The sequence below is a fragment of the Microcebus murinus genome, chromosome 10 (genome assembly GCF_040939455.1).
Source record: "Microcebus murinus isolate Inina chromosome 10, M.murinus_Inina_mat1.0, whole genome shotgun sequence".
NCBI classification, from domain to species: Eukaryota; Metazoa; Chordata; class Mammalia; order Primates; family Cheirogaleidae; genus Microcebus; species Microcebus murinus.
This window is the reverse complement of record NC_134113.1, coordinates 39660144-39676445: the sequence shown is the minus strand read 5'-3', so window position 1 is coordinate 39676445 and position 16302 is coordinate 39660144. Positions and strand designations below refer to the sequence as shown.

Sequence of the window (16302 nt, the reverse complement as noted above, 5' to 3'; positions counted from 1 at the left end):
ATGTACTATAGTTCTTATGAATTAAGTTTCTAATAAATAATAAAAAAATTCATTGTTTAATTTTGTTTTATTGGTGTTACTTGTATTTGATTCTTAATATCAACAGCTGAGTTCTTCAGAGAGCACAGTTGGGGAAAGACTGGATGCTTGTATAGAGGAGCCAGGCCAACTGAAGACTACCAGCGGGCTATTTATAAAAAAGGATTTAGATGTGATTTAGAATGAAAAGGAGAAAATGATTTTAGCCTTAGGTATGACTTCTTGATCTCAGAAGCATTTTTAGGTCAGAAAGGGCATTGAATTAATCAAACTGATCTTCACAATAAAAAGAAACCAATGGCTACTGAAAATTACTTTAAGTATGATAAACTTATCAAACTTTGATAAGTATGAAACCAAGTGCCATAAAAATCATCTAGGAAAATGCAAATCCTGGACAATGGAAGCTTGTAACTGTTGTAACAGGATATTAAATGGTGAGCTTGGCTGTCACACCAAGCTATAACAAGTATGTTGCAATCCAAACGTGTTCACTCTGCAAGACTGACAGAGGTTTTGCAAAACTAGCTATGTAACTATTGAATCCCTACACCTGCGATAAGGTTGTGAAAGCGTTGAAGAAATGGGAATAGAAATGATTTAGTGAGGATTTCTTTGGAGAGTTATGCTGGAATTCCTTACCTCTGCCACCCAAGAGCCAATAGGGAGAGGTGTTCAGGGTATCACTGGTCTCCCACCTCTTTCCTGAAGTGGGAGGTGTGTTCTGGTACCTGACTTGCCTGGGGGAACCTCAGGGTGATGTATAAGCCAGCAATTTTGGCAGTGGAGGGAGAGGCCTGTGAGTTTGCCTGGGTCTTCTCTTCTAGAATCAGGGCAAAGGGCACTGGATGTGGGCTGATGGGAGACAGTGTCAGTCTGGGAACATTCCAAAAATCCCACCTGAGAGCCTGTGGAGTGGAGTACAGGAAAGCCAGAGGCTAAAGGAGAACAGCAGCTGGAGGAAAATGAATTGCCCACATCACAGGAAACTCAAGCCAGATGAAGACTTTAAAGAACTGTCTATGGGAATCAGCTCAAATATCTGCCAGTCCCACCTCACAACTTAGCAGGGGAGTCTGACAACAGGGCAACATAGTTGATTCTCTGCACATATGAAGAGCTAGGGGAAATCAGATTAAGTCTGCTTAGACTTACTTCAAAGGGAGGGTTAACAATAGAAACAACAGAATTTGACTTTGAATTAAAGGTGAGCATTTGCTAGACTGAGAAGCATTTAACCTTATGAATAACATGAGAAGTCAGGGGGTGGTCTACATTCACCTGTGATTCCTATATTGGATAAACATCAGAATCATCTGGAAGCTCCAAATCTGCAGTGATTCAGACTCAGTAGAAATCAGCTCAATTGCATAGACCCTCAACACTCTCAAGCTCCCACATAATTCTGATGCAGTAAATTTTGGTGTCTGAAAACCACTGAGAAGTCTCAGGAAAAAGATCTGACTTGGGTTTATAAGGGCCTGGTTGGTTATGTTGTAACTGTTAATGGTTTTACTGAAAACAGTATGTCAAGAAAGCTCACCAAGAAATATAACCAACATTTCTTATTAAATGAATTAATTTTATTGCTATTTTATAAAGCTTAATATTTTTCTAAAAAAATCAATTTACACATAGTAAAGTTATAAGCAGATAGCTATAGATAATATAGCCATTAGGAAAAAGAGCACAGCTAAATAATATGAAAACAAAAGCAGTAAGCAGTAATAAAATTAATCCCTACATAAAACTAGCAGTGCAATAAGATAAGCAGAAAGCAGCTTTACTTTAAAAAAAAATTATTTAAATACAGAAATAGCACCTTACAAAAAGGAATGGAGAAATGTAAACTTGGTAGGTAGATTCAAGTATAAAAGTTATACCCCCAACTCTTGTACCAGCATGAAAGGGTTTCACAAACCCTGGACAGTGTAGGGCACATACCCTCAGTGCTGACTCATAGCTGCATTTTCTTAGCAGGATCACCAACGATTATTTTTTTCTTTTACTAAATTATACAATGATAGACTCAAGATTGCCATTGCCTCCTCACTACCAAGTCTAGCTCAGCAGCTTCACTACCATCGGTCGTTCTGTAAGAAAGACTTATTTTCCTGACAGAAACAACCACTGCATTATTTTGTTTTTACATATCTTAAAGCCACATGAAGAAGTGGGTACTGAATACAAATGTTATTTTTCCTTGGTTTTCTATTGCTAAGTATGGTCACGATGACATACTATTCTCATTTATGGGATTACTTCTTAACACCCCTCAAGAACCTGAATTCTTTGAGGTTAATATGGTCATATTGAGAGTAGAATAATAATAATTAAAAGGACAGCGAAGAAGTTAAAACAAGTGGAGAACATCCAGGAACAGTAAGGGGAAAACCAGTTTGTGTTTCCATCTAAATGCAGACCTCTCAGTGAAAATACTTTATGTTAAGTTCTTAAGCATGGCAGCTTTAAAATGGACATACCCTGCACAGATTTATATGTTATGTATTCTATAATTTACCTGAAAAAGGTTTATTTTTATTTGTTCCAATAGGAAACCCATCGGTATTAGTTCAGGGTAATCATTACCATGCAATTGTTGACAGCTGGAACTACATTTTCAATTTTACTCTAGAGAAGATTGTAAAAAAGGGAAAAAAAAATACCATCTGGTAAACTTTAAAAGTTTAGTGTTGATAAAATTTCATATAAGTAGCAAATTTATTTAATCTGGCTACCTACCTCAAGTTTTTAAAAATCTTGTAGGGGCAATAAGGCTAATATTATTATCCTGTAGTTAATATAAAGCTACTTTACTTAGACTCCCAGAGTCTCTTAAATTAATATTTTTATTCTTTCATATAACCTTTTATTGGGTCCAAAAATAAAAATAAAATAAAACCCTACACCAGGATTCTAAATCTAAGATAGAAGTTTTAAAAGAGAGTTAGAAAAGACAAAGGAAGGAAGGAAGGAAGTCATTTACTCTGAAGAGAGGAGAGGTAAATATCAGTAAATCTAGGAATACAAAAAACAAGTTTGGCTACTTAATGAACCTCTAAAGTAATGTAGTTTAACAAAGGGAAATTGCATAATAGCTTCCAGAATTGTGTTCATGCTAGAACAATGAACTCCTGCACTCACTGTTCTTATTTTTCAGAAGTACCATCTAATCATGGTTTGAATATTCTTGGATATGGAAAATGTGTCCATTTTCCTTCTTATCCTTCGTAACATGAAGAAAAGAAGTAAAAGAAATATAAAAAATCACCTATCGCCCTGTATCAATTTCTACACCATTACTCTTAAGAATTCAACTAAAAGGTCTCATTCAGGTTCCAATTTTCCATATAATTACTTTCTACCCATCCTGATTTATTTTACAAACAGCAATTGTTAGAAGGCATCCATACCTGATACTCTACCGCTAAAATTTAAATTAAAAACATAGGGCATGTAGTGAAGGAAACTGAACACAGGATTTTTAGAAATGAATAGTAAAACCTCACTGTTCACAGTTATTTGAAAAGCAGCGATCAGGCTGCTAGAGTTTATCTTAGTTCTCATGCCCACAGATAGTGTGGGCACAGTTCATTTACAGCAAGGTGTGGCTTTCACAGTTATTTTGGTCTTGACATTTGTCGTGTATATACATTTTTCCACATTATTACTAGGGTGCAGAATAAGTGCAGGGCAAATTATAGGAAAAAAGGATAAACATTCAAGTCGTCATACCCTGAAAAAGTGTGTTAGGCTGTAGTTGTAAACTTTTTGCACTAAATCCCATTTCAGGAACAAAATAAATAATACCATAGGATTCACAACTGAAGGTGGCTTCCTGATGAAGCCTAAGGAAGCAGTAGCTTTTTTTTAAACTGCAGAAAGGACGTTTCTCTCACCACAGATTTACTCAGGGCAAGTGGAAATGCATGTCAAGAATGCTTACCCTCGTTAAGTGCTAGACAGCTCCCCCTTCAGCAAAACCACAAGGCTCTGGCAGCCTGTTCAGACCTACTTCCAGCAATAAGATGATTCTTGGATCAAAACCACAAAAGTCAGCTGGTGCTTCCACTGCGACACCATGCAGACAGCCTGAACTCTAACTGGTATTAAATGCACAATTAATAACAATTACTTTTAGGAAAATAGATGATTCATGATGGTGGGAATAGAACCAGCGGATGAAAGAGAGAGGAAGGACGCGTGCTCACGACCGGATGGTCTGCATCCTATTGAGGATGTCGCCTGTAACAGAGAGATTCAGGTGGTTTGATCCCACCCAGGCAAAGAGGCAGGTTAGTCAGCTCCGTTACTGGGGATTTCTAGTCTCCTCTGGGCAGAGCTGGCGTTTCGTGACTGATTCCTTTCTCTTCTCTTAAGGGCAAGGTCTCCGAAGCTGCCAGGTGTCTTGAAAAATGTCTCCCGCTGTGTGCATTGGGTGCTCTTGGGGGTCACTGGAACTGGTGACTAAACAAAAAAGAGTAAAAACAGATGTGAAGTCAAACTGTTTTCAGTCTCTGAACCGGAAGGAAGCCCTTCCTTGCCCTTTGTCACTATGATCCCGATGGAGGCGTTTCCCTCCTCTTCGCTTTCCTGTCACGCTCATCCCATTTTTCTTCTCTACGACACTTATCACAATTGGAAATTAAATCCATTTATTTTGGGTGCAGACAGGCAGTTTACCAAAGAAGTTACCAATGTGGCACCTAGAGCCAGGGTCTGGGCTCTGTCATAGCTATCTGGGTGACCTTGGGCAAATTACTTAATCAACCTGTCTCATAGTTTCTTCATCCCTGCAATGGGGATGATAAAAGTACCGACTTAACAGGGCTGTAAGAATTAAACGAGACCATATTTGTAAAGCACCTTAGAGCATGTGAAGCAACTAGTAAGTGTATGTGTGTTGGATCTTTCTGTTTACTTGCTAGTATTTATCCTCTCATGTTAAATATTAAGTATTTATCTCCTAAATGTGCTCTAAAATGGCCGGGACCATTATCCTAGTTACTATTTCTTCACTGCCTAGATAGGTGCCTGGCACATAACTGATGAGCAAAAAACATTATGTTATGCTATAATCATCTTGTTTAAAAGCTAACCTGTTTATTTCAATGTCTAGCAAACCTCTGAGCCTCTGAATAACTTGTCTAAAATATTTTTTGGTCAAACAACTCTTTCTCTAGGAGAGTAAGTAATCACTCTGAATAATGCCTAATGGGTAAGAGGAATTCAACACATATTTATTGACTGAACTATTAATGGAATTTGGGGGACAAATATAGCACTAATTAACTTACATTGATTATATACCTGTATGTATGTATGTACATTTTTATGTTTTATGAGTATACACACACACACACATTGCCTCTAAACATCACATTTTAAGAAATAGCTTATGCTAAGAATCTTTGAGTTAGTATCAAGATTTTTGTTTCCATTGATTGCCTCTATAGTTGTACAATTAAAATTTAGGGTGGTTTCTTTCATTGACCTAATAAAAGCTTGAGATCACAGAAATCATCTAAATATTCAGCATTCCTCAAAAATCCCCCTGAACTATGCCTATAATAGGCCCCCTCTAATTCTAAGAACAGAAAGACAAAAACATATTTTTTTTGTCTTTAAAGCAGAGGATTTCTTGTCTCATGCTTCAGTGCTTCACAAAACAAGAAGATAACTCTGGGTCTGCAATGGAAGCTAGGTAGAGCCTGTCCTAGAGCCTCTGTCCTACAGACACGTGGCTAAAATGAAGCTAATTTAACCCAGGCACACTCCATCCCAGAGTGATAGAGTCTTCAGGACAACTTTAGGTCTTACCTGTTGTAATTTTACTACTGAGACTGGATGTCCCACGTAAATGGGGGACTCAGGTTGCTGGATGATATTGTGTGACCTTGATATCACCGGACTCAGGTTAAGTGAGGGCTGACCCTGGAGCTGAGGGTCTGTAGAAGGGAGTGTGGACGACTTTGGATTAACCATGGCTGCAGGGCTGACAACAAGATGAGGTGTTGATCCAAGGCCAGGCAAGCTGAAATTCACAGGTCCTGTGTTTGGGAGAACACCAGGAGTGGAAGAAACCGGGCCAGGCATTGCAGGAGAATAGACAACAGGAAAAGGGCCCAGAGTCGGAGATGGTAAGACCATGCAAGGAACGCTGAAGGACGGCAGCTGACCTGAAGATGGGCCCACAGTATGAGGGGTTTGACCGCCAGATAAGAGCACATTGAAACCATTTAATCCTGCAACAGAAACAGAACAAAGTGAAGATCAACACAACATGAGGATACCATTCAAGCTCACATTGCTCATGGCCCTTTTGAAAGAAAGTCCATAATAAATCAAAGAATGATGAAACCCTGACCAGGCCAAGTAGTCCCATCCCACTCCTGCACAGCAGTGGCCAAGACTGTGATATCACATTGACCTGTGCGATCATTTGGTTGATGCCTGCCAAGGGATCTTAATGGGAGTTCCACTGAACTCCAATTGAGGAGGAGGGACGCAAAACTTGGATGGGAGTAATGACATCTTTACTTTTATAAACTTCCAACTGAAAATTTGTATTTCCCTCAATTATGATCACAGGCAACAAATCACAATAGTATTAATGGTACCTTGACTTCATCACTGGTAAAAAGTACAGAAATGTTCGTATTATATCATAGCTAGTACAGATTTCTTAATACCCTGTTGAGCTAATTATTAGAACATGGAGATTATGAAAGTACTGGACTTGTTGCCAGATCTCTTTATTATGATAACTAATTTTGAAAATTGTTTTTCTAATTATAATCAATCTAACTGGCTTCCTTTGTAATCTTATGTATTTAATTCTATACATCTGTAAACATTTTGAGGAGGGCTTCACCAGACTGTCAAAGGTCCATGGCACAGAAAAAGTTAAGAATCCCTGTGTTGGGCTGTAATTTTCACTTAGCAGGGACTGAGTCTGTTTTTGTTCATCAGTGTATCCCCAACACTGAGTATCATGCTTAGAATAAGCACACAAAAAATATTTGCTGATCGAATAAATCTAGATAAGTGAACAATAATAAATACCTACCTAACCTGTTCTGGCAGGTTAGGCTTAAGCCAGCAAGCAGTCAAGGAAAATCACGTAAGTAGCTTTGCATCAAGAGCAGCTTTATGTACATAGTGCATATCTTAAAAATTAAGTATCTATCATATTTCAGCTTTAATTCAAAATAGTAACACCATTTATTCTTACTAAAGGCCAAGCACTATTATTCTAAGTGCTTTAGATATATTATCTTATTAAATTTAATTCAGTTTTCATAGCACCCCCATGAAGCAGGTACTGTTAGTATTGCTATTTTACCAATGAGGATGGCTGAATACTTAAGTTCATGCAGATAGTAAGTGGTTATAAGTGTCAAGCCCTCTTACATTAGACCCGGTGCTCAACCACGATGATATCCTCAGTACTTCTAGAAACACAAGAGCTCAGAATGCTAGCTGTGCATAATGGCTAATAGATTCATACTATTATACTAAGCCAATGCCAGATTCAGCTGCATTATAATAAAAACAGAATCATGTCTTGAATTTGTTGGGCTTTTTCACCAAGTGATGTTTAATGTATTTTTTTTTAAAATCACCTGCCCTAATTATTTTCTCATTATCCCTGAAGGTGGTGAAAGTAGAAGCAGCTTCTCCCTTCATTTTATAGATGGAGAAAACAAGGGGGCCAAGAGTAAAGTGACTCAGAGGAAACAGACAACAGCACATCAATGAACCACTTTTGTCGGGTAACACAAACATTTAAAAATCCAATTTAGGATCTGACTACTACCACAAGGGACACTAAGACACGATCACATCCCTTACCGGCTGGAGACTGCACATAAAGATATTGCAGCAAAGAGGACTCTTTGGTGTTTTCATTTTCTTTTGAAGGCTTTTCAACATCTGTATTTCCTGAAGGATTTCCCCACTCAGAAGAAGCAAAGCAGTTTGCCGTAGCCTTTCCTGAAGCCTCGTGTGCAGCAGGGAGCTGGCCATTCCTGTGAGTGTCTTCGAGAGGTGTGGATGCCCTGCCACCCAGAGTCTTGGGCGAGGAAAAATCTGGGGAATCTGAGGGTTTCTAAGCACAACCAAACCAGGAACCAGAAAAATCCAGTCAAAATTCCAGTAGTAAATCTTAATACCTGCTTTCTCAACATGGCTAACAAACACTAAAGTAAAACAGAGCTATGTGCTGTGCTAATTTTGTGTATGTACATTGTTTTAATTCTATTTATAGGAACGTTCTGAAAATAAATGTTATGTCACATGTATCTATAGGCTTATGATTTATAAGTATAGAAATGATAGAGATTTTAGTAATGGAAAACTGGCCGTGGTGTTTAGACTGTAAAATTTCTGAGCTGGTAACAAACACAGGGTGTTGATGCTACAGTCTTTTGGGGGCCTTATAAGAACTGTGGGCTGGCCCAAGCTGTCTTGGTTAGCTAAGACATATGCCAGTCAGTCTTTCACGTCTGACCTGCAACTCAGGCTATATACAAAATGAGAAAAATTCACTCTGGCAACAGAAAGAAGCAGAGGAGAAAGGTTCCTAATTAATGGAATGATTTCCATGAAGTGTGCCTGGCTGACCTACTGCAAACTGCAGTGATGACAGAGCTTCTGCTTTCTGAGAGTTTTACTGGTCATATCTCATTAACTTCTGCGTGGCTACCAAGTGGGAGATGTGGACAGCTCATATTTTTGTTTTTTCCATTTTGTAGCTAGGGAAACAGGATCACTGGGCAATGAAGAGAACTGACCAAGCACAGACCCTGACTCTGGAACTCAGTTGCATCCTGGATTAAGATGATTATTTCAGTGATCCCAACTTGTTTAAAAAAAAAAAGGGATGCACAAAACACTGGGAGAAATGTACACACATGTTAACATAGTGATTGCCTCTATGTGGTGGGATTATGGGTAAGTTTTTTCCTTCTTCATACTTTTTAGCATTTTATACAAAGTGTGACTTTTATAAAAAATCACTTTTTTTACAGTACTATTTTGAGGCAGGGCTTTTGGGAGAGCCAGTCCAGGTGCTTAATTATGCAAGTGACACATGAACTAGCTTATATTCCAGACTCCATTGCTTATTAGTATCTGTGTGTCTCCACTAGGAAGAAGCTCAGGGCCAGTGGGATGTCACCAGACACATCCACCTGCACTCTCTTACCTTGGGCATGACGAGCGACAGGGGGCTGTCTTCGTATTCCCTACTTTGTCTTTTCGTGGCCGGCTCACCCTCCTCCTCAGGCTTCCTCTCCTCACAGAGGCGCTTCTGAGTCGGGGGTACAATTAACAGCTCTGTTGCAGTTGGGGCTTCCGAACTTCTGCCATCCTTCTCTGACCCTGACCCTGACCCTGGGGACGGCCCCTCCTGCAGGCTCCCACACAGCATGAACAGGGAGGGGGAGGGCACGTACACCAAGGGCTGGCCAGCAAGCAGAGCTGGCTTCAAGCTCTCCATGGCAGAGGCTACAGAAGCGAGTGAGACGTTTACTTGTCCATTCAGGCCATTCTGCCCGGAGAATGCCTGCAGGTCCGTCTGAGCAACAGGAAATACTGGGTGGGTTAAAGGATTGACACAATATTCTGAATCAACAGAGAGGACAGGGAAAGGAATGGCAGGGTCCAAGCAGCTTGACGAAGGCCTCACTCCCTTACTGGCAAGGGCTTTTCCCCTGTAATAAAGAGAAATATAATGAGTACCATCAAGTTGGCACATTTGGCCAACTCCTGACCCTTCGCTTCCCCAAAGAGCCATACCAAGTGAGAAGTGAGATAATACTGCTCAGGCGGATATTAAAACACAGTCCCCGAGCATATATTATCTCACCCCAGAGCCAAATGACCAGGTACAGCCTGGATGGATGGGTAGGGTTTGGGGAGGGAGAGCCAATGTGGGAAGAGCCGTTGGAATCTCAGGCGAGAGCTAACCCTGGTTCCTCTTCCTTCTTTTCCCCATCTAACAGTTATTAATTACTGAGCACTTACTCCCTTGCCAGGCATGTAGATACTATTAGGATTAGCATAATATTATAGTGATTTTATCCAATTAAGCTCATCATAGCTACATAATAGCTCATAATAATCATCTCCCCTAGTTTACCAGTGAGGAAAACAGAAGCTCAGAGGTTAACCTGCCTAAGGTGAGCCGGGTCTACAGTGGGGAATCTGGGCCCCACACCCACATCTGCTTGATGGCAAAGCCCCCATTCTTAGTCACTATGAGAGATCCCGGGGGGACAACAGAGACTGGACCAGACTTTGACTTAGAGAAAGACTAGTTATTCTCAAACCCAGTGTGAAATAAATGAAGTGGGCATTGAGCGAGGAAACAGACTTAACTACTAAATTATTATTTTCTTTCCTTCTTGTCCCATTCTGCTCAGTATTACTAAAGAGTTTTTGAGCAGCATGTGTTCAAAATTAAGTCTCATCAATATATGAGATCATAAACAATGGCTTGGCCTTTTATATAGACAAATTTCCAAAGATTCAAAACCACATTTATGTTTTTAGTATACTTTTAGGAATAGACGAGGAAAATACTTTAAAATAGTTAACAGAGGACAGGAATTTTTTTCAGCCTTTCTGATGGAAACATGGAGACCTATTTTTCCACCGTCTCACTGTCCATTGTCCTGCTGGGAATAAAATGGAGTGCCCTGGGCTGCAGAGATGAGCCATCTCTCCACGCACAGCTCCCTGAGTGAGGGATTGGCATTGCTCAGCTCTACAAAACTCAGCACGCCCACACCGAGTACATCACCCACCACCGTGCCCAGTGGTCACCTTCAACCTCCCCATCTCCACCAACAGTGGCACCCTCACCCGACACCCAGATGTTCTCTTTGATGCTTTTGTCTACTTTATCGAGTCTTGCTGACTCACTGTCTCATGCTGATTTCCCTTTCTTTCCATCTCCAGCTGACATGGTTTAAATCTGCCCTACAGCAGACCAGAAAGACTACAAATGCTCTGTTCCGCATCTGCTGCTCCAGAGCCTTTCTCTACTTCTACTCCCACCTCCTAAAAGCAGCCAGAATGATCTTCCTCAGTGAGCTTTTAATAGTTCTTTATTGTTCCTGTGATCAATTCAAACTCTTCTACTTGGCTTTCAGAGCTTTCTGCCAACTTGACCTACTTACCTCCAGTACCTAAGCTCTGCTTCTGAATGACTTTTCCTTTTACTATCCTATCTGGACAAAGCATTACTAATCAGCTTTGGGTCCCTCTACTCTTTGACCCTGCCTTATAATCTGTTTCTTCCCCTGTCATTAAAAACCTCCCTCGTTCTCTCTTTGGCATTTCTTCTGCTTTCTCTGATGTTATATGATGTCTTTCAAAATCAGAACCCAAATTTAAGTCAGACAGCTTGGGTTTGTAGGCTAGCTCTGTCCCTTATTAGCAATGTGACCTTGAACAAGATACTTAACCTCTTCAGGTTGCAGTCTCCTCTCTGTAAAATAAGGATAACAGTACCAACCTCAAAAGATTGTTATTGTGATCAGATGGGTGAATACACATGAAAGCCCTTGGAACAGTACCTGGTAGTCCATAAAAAGCTAGCTATGATGACAGAGTGATTTATGAGAGGGTGATGCTCAGTGTCATGTTGGTAGTGAAATGTCTTTTTCTAGTGCATTTATCTTTTTATTTTGTTTCCTATCAGCTATCATAGCTTACAGGATAAATTTTTCATACTTTTGTATCCTGAATGCTATTCCCACACAGCGTTTGGCACAAAAAGGACACTTATCAACTCTTAATAAACAAATGGCTAACAAATTTTATCTTTTAATGGGTGGCATTTCAATTTAGTCAAAGTTAACACTAGGAAATAGAAAGAATATGTGTTTTCCTAGACTACTTACTGTGAATTGTCTTCTATTTTCTGTCTGTAGACAGCTGCTAGACTTCCAATTTCTAAAGAGTAGCCACCGGATCCTGAAAAGGAAAATGAAGGTTTAAATACAGAAAGAGATTTATGCACACCAATTATATACAGCAGAATTCATCATTCTCAGCTCTGGGATTATAAGAGTATCTCAAATCCATTCTGGTTTTGATTAAAAGACAGAAATTTCCAGAAGCTAGCTGTTCTGGTGAACTCAGGCATCATAAAAAATTAGTAAGAAACAAAGTTAAGTGTTGCTTTGTAAGTCTGATGAATTTCTGAGACACATCAAACATGCCAACCACTGCAAGCCCTCTGATCTTCAAGGCTGACCAGGGTCAATTTTAGGCATGGGGCCATCTTCACACACTGTGAAGTCAGCATCTCCTTTGCAACCAATAATTGTTTCACTTTAGTCCAGTAAAAAGTAGGCCTCTGGAAACAGGCAGGGCCTAGAGAGTTAGCTCATATTAAAATGCCAGCACATGGGTAGGGCTACAATTACATGGCAACTGATGGATTCCATGGATTAAGCAAGGGCAAGATACCTTGTTCTTCTCTGTACGGGCTGCTGGGTTCCGAGTTCACCTTCCTCTGGATCCTCTCAGAAGCCTGAACTGTGTTAAAAGAAGCATGGCGAGTCAGCTTCTGTTTTGCACAGACTTGAATCTCGCCATATGTTTCTCTTTTCAATTCTGGTAAGACAGATGCAGAAACATCCACTAGTTCTTCATCTAAATAAATGAGAGAATTGGTAGTGTTCTTATACAGCTACAATCCAGGATAATTTTAGTATTTTAAAGAGATAGCTTTGAACCTATAATTGCAGTGGAGCTACCCTATAAATCAAAGGAATTTTATGAGCCTTGCCTCAAACCCCAATTTCTTTCACTAATTTTTTTTTTCAAAAGTTAGTGGATGACTATAAAATGAGATTGAATCCATATATTCTCAAATTATCTGAACTGCAACAAAAGTAGAGCAAGATGTTCTTCAACCCAAATTAGAATGAGCTCGGCATTTTAGATGCTCCATTTGAGCAGAGAATATCAAAGGAAAATCCGAGCATGCTCAGCCCAACATGCACATTTTGAGACTTGCTTTCAAGATTAATTGAGACCAGCCTCCTATGCCACAGACCTAGGGCAATGAATATAGAATCTCTATTTTCTATTAGGCTTTATTATTTCTTTCTTATGCAGAGGAAGCTCAGTTACTAAGTGACCAAAGAAATAAGTTCAGCAGAAATCTCATGGTTAAAATGCTGTAGAACAGTGAGGATATTAGAAGGTTGGGTGGGCCTTGGAGGCATATTTTGTGCTTTAAGAAGCCTGTGTGAAGTCCAGATAGAATATTCTATATGGACTCAGGCAGCCATCCCTGTTGTCTAGATAGTCATTCCTACCTTGTTCACGTGTGCTAATTTTTTTAAGCTTAAAGCATGCACGTTTTAATTATAAAACTGATTTAATAAACTGAAAGGCCCAGCTAGACTTACATTTTATAAAACACACACTTTCACGTTAATGTAACTTTAAAATGGAAAAAAAATTACCTTTAGGTTTTCTTTTTCTTATAACAAAAGCCCAATAAATGGTCATTTTAGAAAAATGAGAAATTACAAAACCAAAAAAAAAAAAAAAAAAAAATAGGTCAAGCTAGTAACAGGGACCATATATGCCTCCTTCCTGATACCTGTAAAATATTGGACAAAATATATAAAACAATGGCTCTTAAGACACTGGACGTCAGGACACGAAGGTCAGTGATCCCTTAGAGACAGGAATCCAATGAGGTGAGCTCTATGATTGTTCTAGCTTACTGTCTGGAGAATGTTTCTAGGTTGCAATGCAGGGAAGGGGGGCTAGACAGAGTGTGGTGGTCCCCCTAAGTTGAAGATGCTGCCGGGAGTCCTGAAAAACGAAGGCTGCTAGAGTTTGCAGGGCAGAATGCTGGAGAGGAAAGCTTACAGAAAAAGAATGCTGGGGTCTACAGAGAGTCCCCCTCAAACGTTCAGTGGAGTACTGATGCATGTGAGAAAGCTACCCAAGGCCAGGGAAAGCACCACTCAAAAGGAGTGGAGGGAACAGTGTCTGCAGCTCATATAGGGCTGAGGACAGTGCCTGTTGCCAATAGCTGCAGTGGGAAAACCTCATAATTCAGGGAGCCTTGGTCAGAGCACTAAAAAGGGTGTGTCAGTAGTGGAGAAAATGTGCTGAACTAAATGCTGATAGTGTCCTGTCCAGAGAAGCTTAAAATCAAGACCCAAAAGGATCACTGTTTCTGTGTAACTCCACTGCATCCCAGAATAAAGCTCAAGAACATTTTTAGGGACATGGAAATGTCAACCACCTAACAAAGTATAATTCTCAGTGTCTGGCATATAATTAAAAGTTACCATGTACATAAAGAAGCAAGACAATATTACCCACAATGAGGAAAAAAATCAATTGAAATTGACCCAGAAGTATAGTTAGAGCAGCACATTAAAACAGTTATTAGAATTGTATTCCATAAATTTAAGAAGCTAAGGGAAAGACTGAATATGTTAAATAGAGATATCAAAAATACAAAGGCCCTAATCAAACTATTAGAGATAATGCAGTGGTGGAGGTGAAAAATGCAGTGTATAGGATTGATGGCAGAATAGATACTGCAGAAAAAAAAGTTAGTGAACTTGAAGACATACCAATAGAAACTGTACAAAAATGTAACACAGAGAGAAAAAAGACTGAAAGAAATGAACAAAGCATCAGTGAACTGTGGGACAACTTTAGGCAGTCAAATACAAACATAATTGGAGTTTCCAAAGAGAGAAGAAAAAATATTTGAAGAAATAATGGCTGAACATTTGCCAAATTTGATAAAAACTTTAAATCAATAGGTCCAAGAAGCTGAAGAAACACAAGCACAAGAAACATGAAGAAAAGCACATGAAGTTGCACATCATCAAATTGCTTAAAATCAGCTACAGAGATTTAAATGATTTAGATGAAATAAACATATTAAAAGCAACCAGGGAAAAATGACACATTACATACATAGTAACAAGATGATGGTAGATTCCTTGTCAGAAACAATGCACACTAGAAGATGGTGGAGCAATTTCTATAAAGAGCTGAAAGAAAAAAACATTCAACCTAGAATTCTTCACCCAAAGAAAATATTTTTTTAAAAACAAAGGAGAAACTTCTGTGCATGTCTTTTGCCTACTTTTTAATGGGGTTGTTTGAGTTTTCCTTGCTGATTTGCTTGAGTTCTTTGTAGATAGATTCCGGTTATTAGTCCTTTATCGGATGTATAGCTTGTGAATATTTTCTCCCACTCTGTAGGTTGTGTTTGCTCTGTTAATTATTTCCTTGGCTGTGCAGAAGCTTTTTAATTTAATAAAGTTCTATTTATTTATTATTGTTATTACTGTGAGTGCCATTATGGTCTCCTTTAAAAATTCTTTACCTAGGCCTATATCTAGAAGAGTTTTTCCCACATTTTATTCTAGAATTCTTATGGTTTCATGCCTTACATTTAAATTTAAGTCCTTTATGTATCCTGAATTAATTTTCATAAGTGGTGAGAGATGGGGATCATGTTTCATTCTTCTGCATGTGGCTATCCAATTCTCCCAGCACCATTATTGAATAGAGATTCTTTTACCGGGTATATACTACTGTCTGCTTTGTCAAAGATCAGTTGGCTGTATGTGGATGGTTTTGTATCTGGGTTTTCTGTTCTGTTCCATTGGTTTAAAATGGCCAATAAACATATGAAAAGATGCTCAATGTCACTAATCATCACGGAAATGCAAATTAAAACCACAATGAGATATCACCTTACTCCAGTCAAAATAGCCTTTATTAAAAAGTCCAAAATGAACAGATGCTGACATGGTTGCAGAGAGAAGAGAACATCTGCACTTGATTGTTTATTGCAGCACAATTCACAATTGCAAAGATGTGGAATCAACCTAAGTGCTCATCAACTCATGAGAAGATTAACAAAATGTGGTATATGTATACCATGGAGTACTACTTAGTCATAAAAAAGATGGATTAATGCCTTTTGCAAACATTTAGATGGAACTGGAGACCATTATCCTAAGTGAAGAAGCCAAAGAATGGAAAAGCAAACTCCACGTGTACTCACTACTAAATTAGAACTAATCGATGAGCACACATGTGCACAGAGGAAAGTAAAACTCAACAGAAATCAACCAGGGTGGAAGGGGGAGGAGGAAAGGGGAGAAAATCTACCTAATGGTACAAGGAACAGTTTATGGGTGATGGGCACTCATAACTATGACTCAAGCATTATAAAAGTGATTCATGTAA

At 39.1% G+C, this 16302-nt stretch overlaps 1 protein-coding gene across 1 annotated transcript in view; it reads right to left on the bottom strand.

Moving 5' to 3' along the window:
• Positions 1 to 491: 491 nt before the first annotated feature.
• E2F7 (E2F transcription factor 7) overlaps positions 492 to 16302 on the bottom strand; it is a 40042-nt gene continuing 24231 nt past the window's right edge. The window contains exons 8-13 of the mRNA XM_020287969.2: positions 12523 to 12708; positions 11952 to 12024; positions 9248 to 9755; positions 7894 to 8149; positions 5860 to 6284; positions 492 to 4506 (exon numbers count right to left, since the gene is read on the bottom strand). Of these exons, the coding sequence (XP_020143558.1) occupies positions 4336 to 4506; positions 5860 to 6284; positions 7894 to 8149; positions 9248 to 9755; positions 11952 to 12024; positions 12523 to 12708 (1619 nt within the window). The 3' untranslated portion in view covers positions 492 to 4335. The remainder of the gene's footprint in view (positions 4507 to 5859; positions 6285 to 7893; positions 8150 to 9247; positions 9756 to 11951; positions 12025 to 12522; positions 12709 to 16302) is intronic.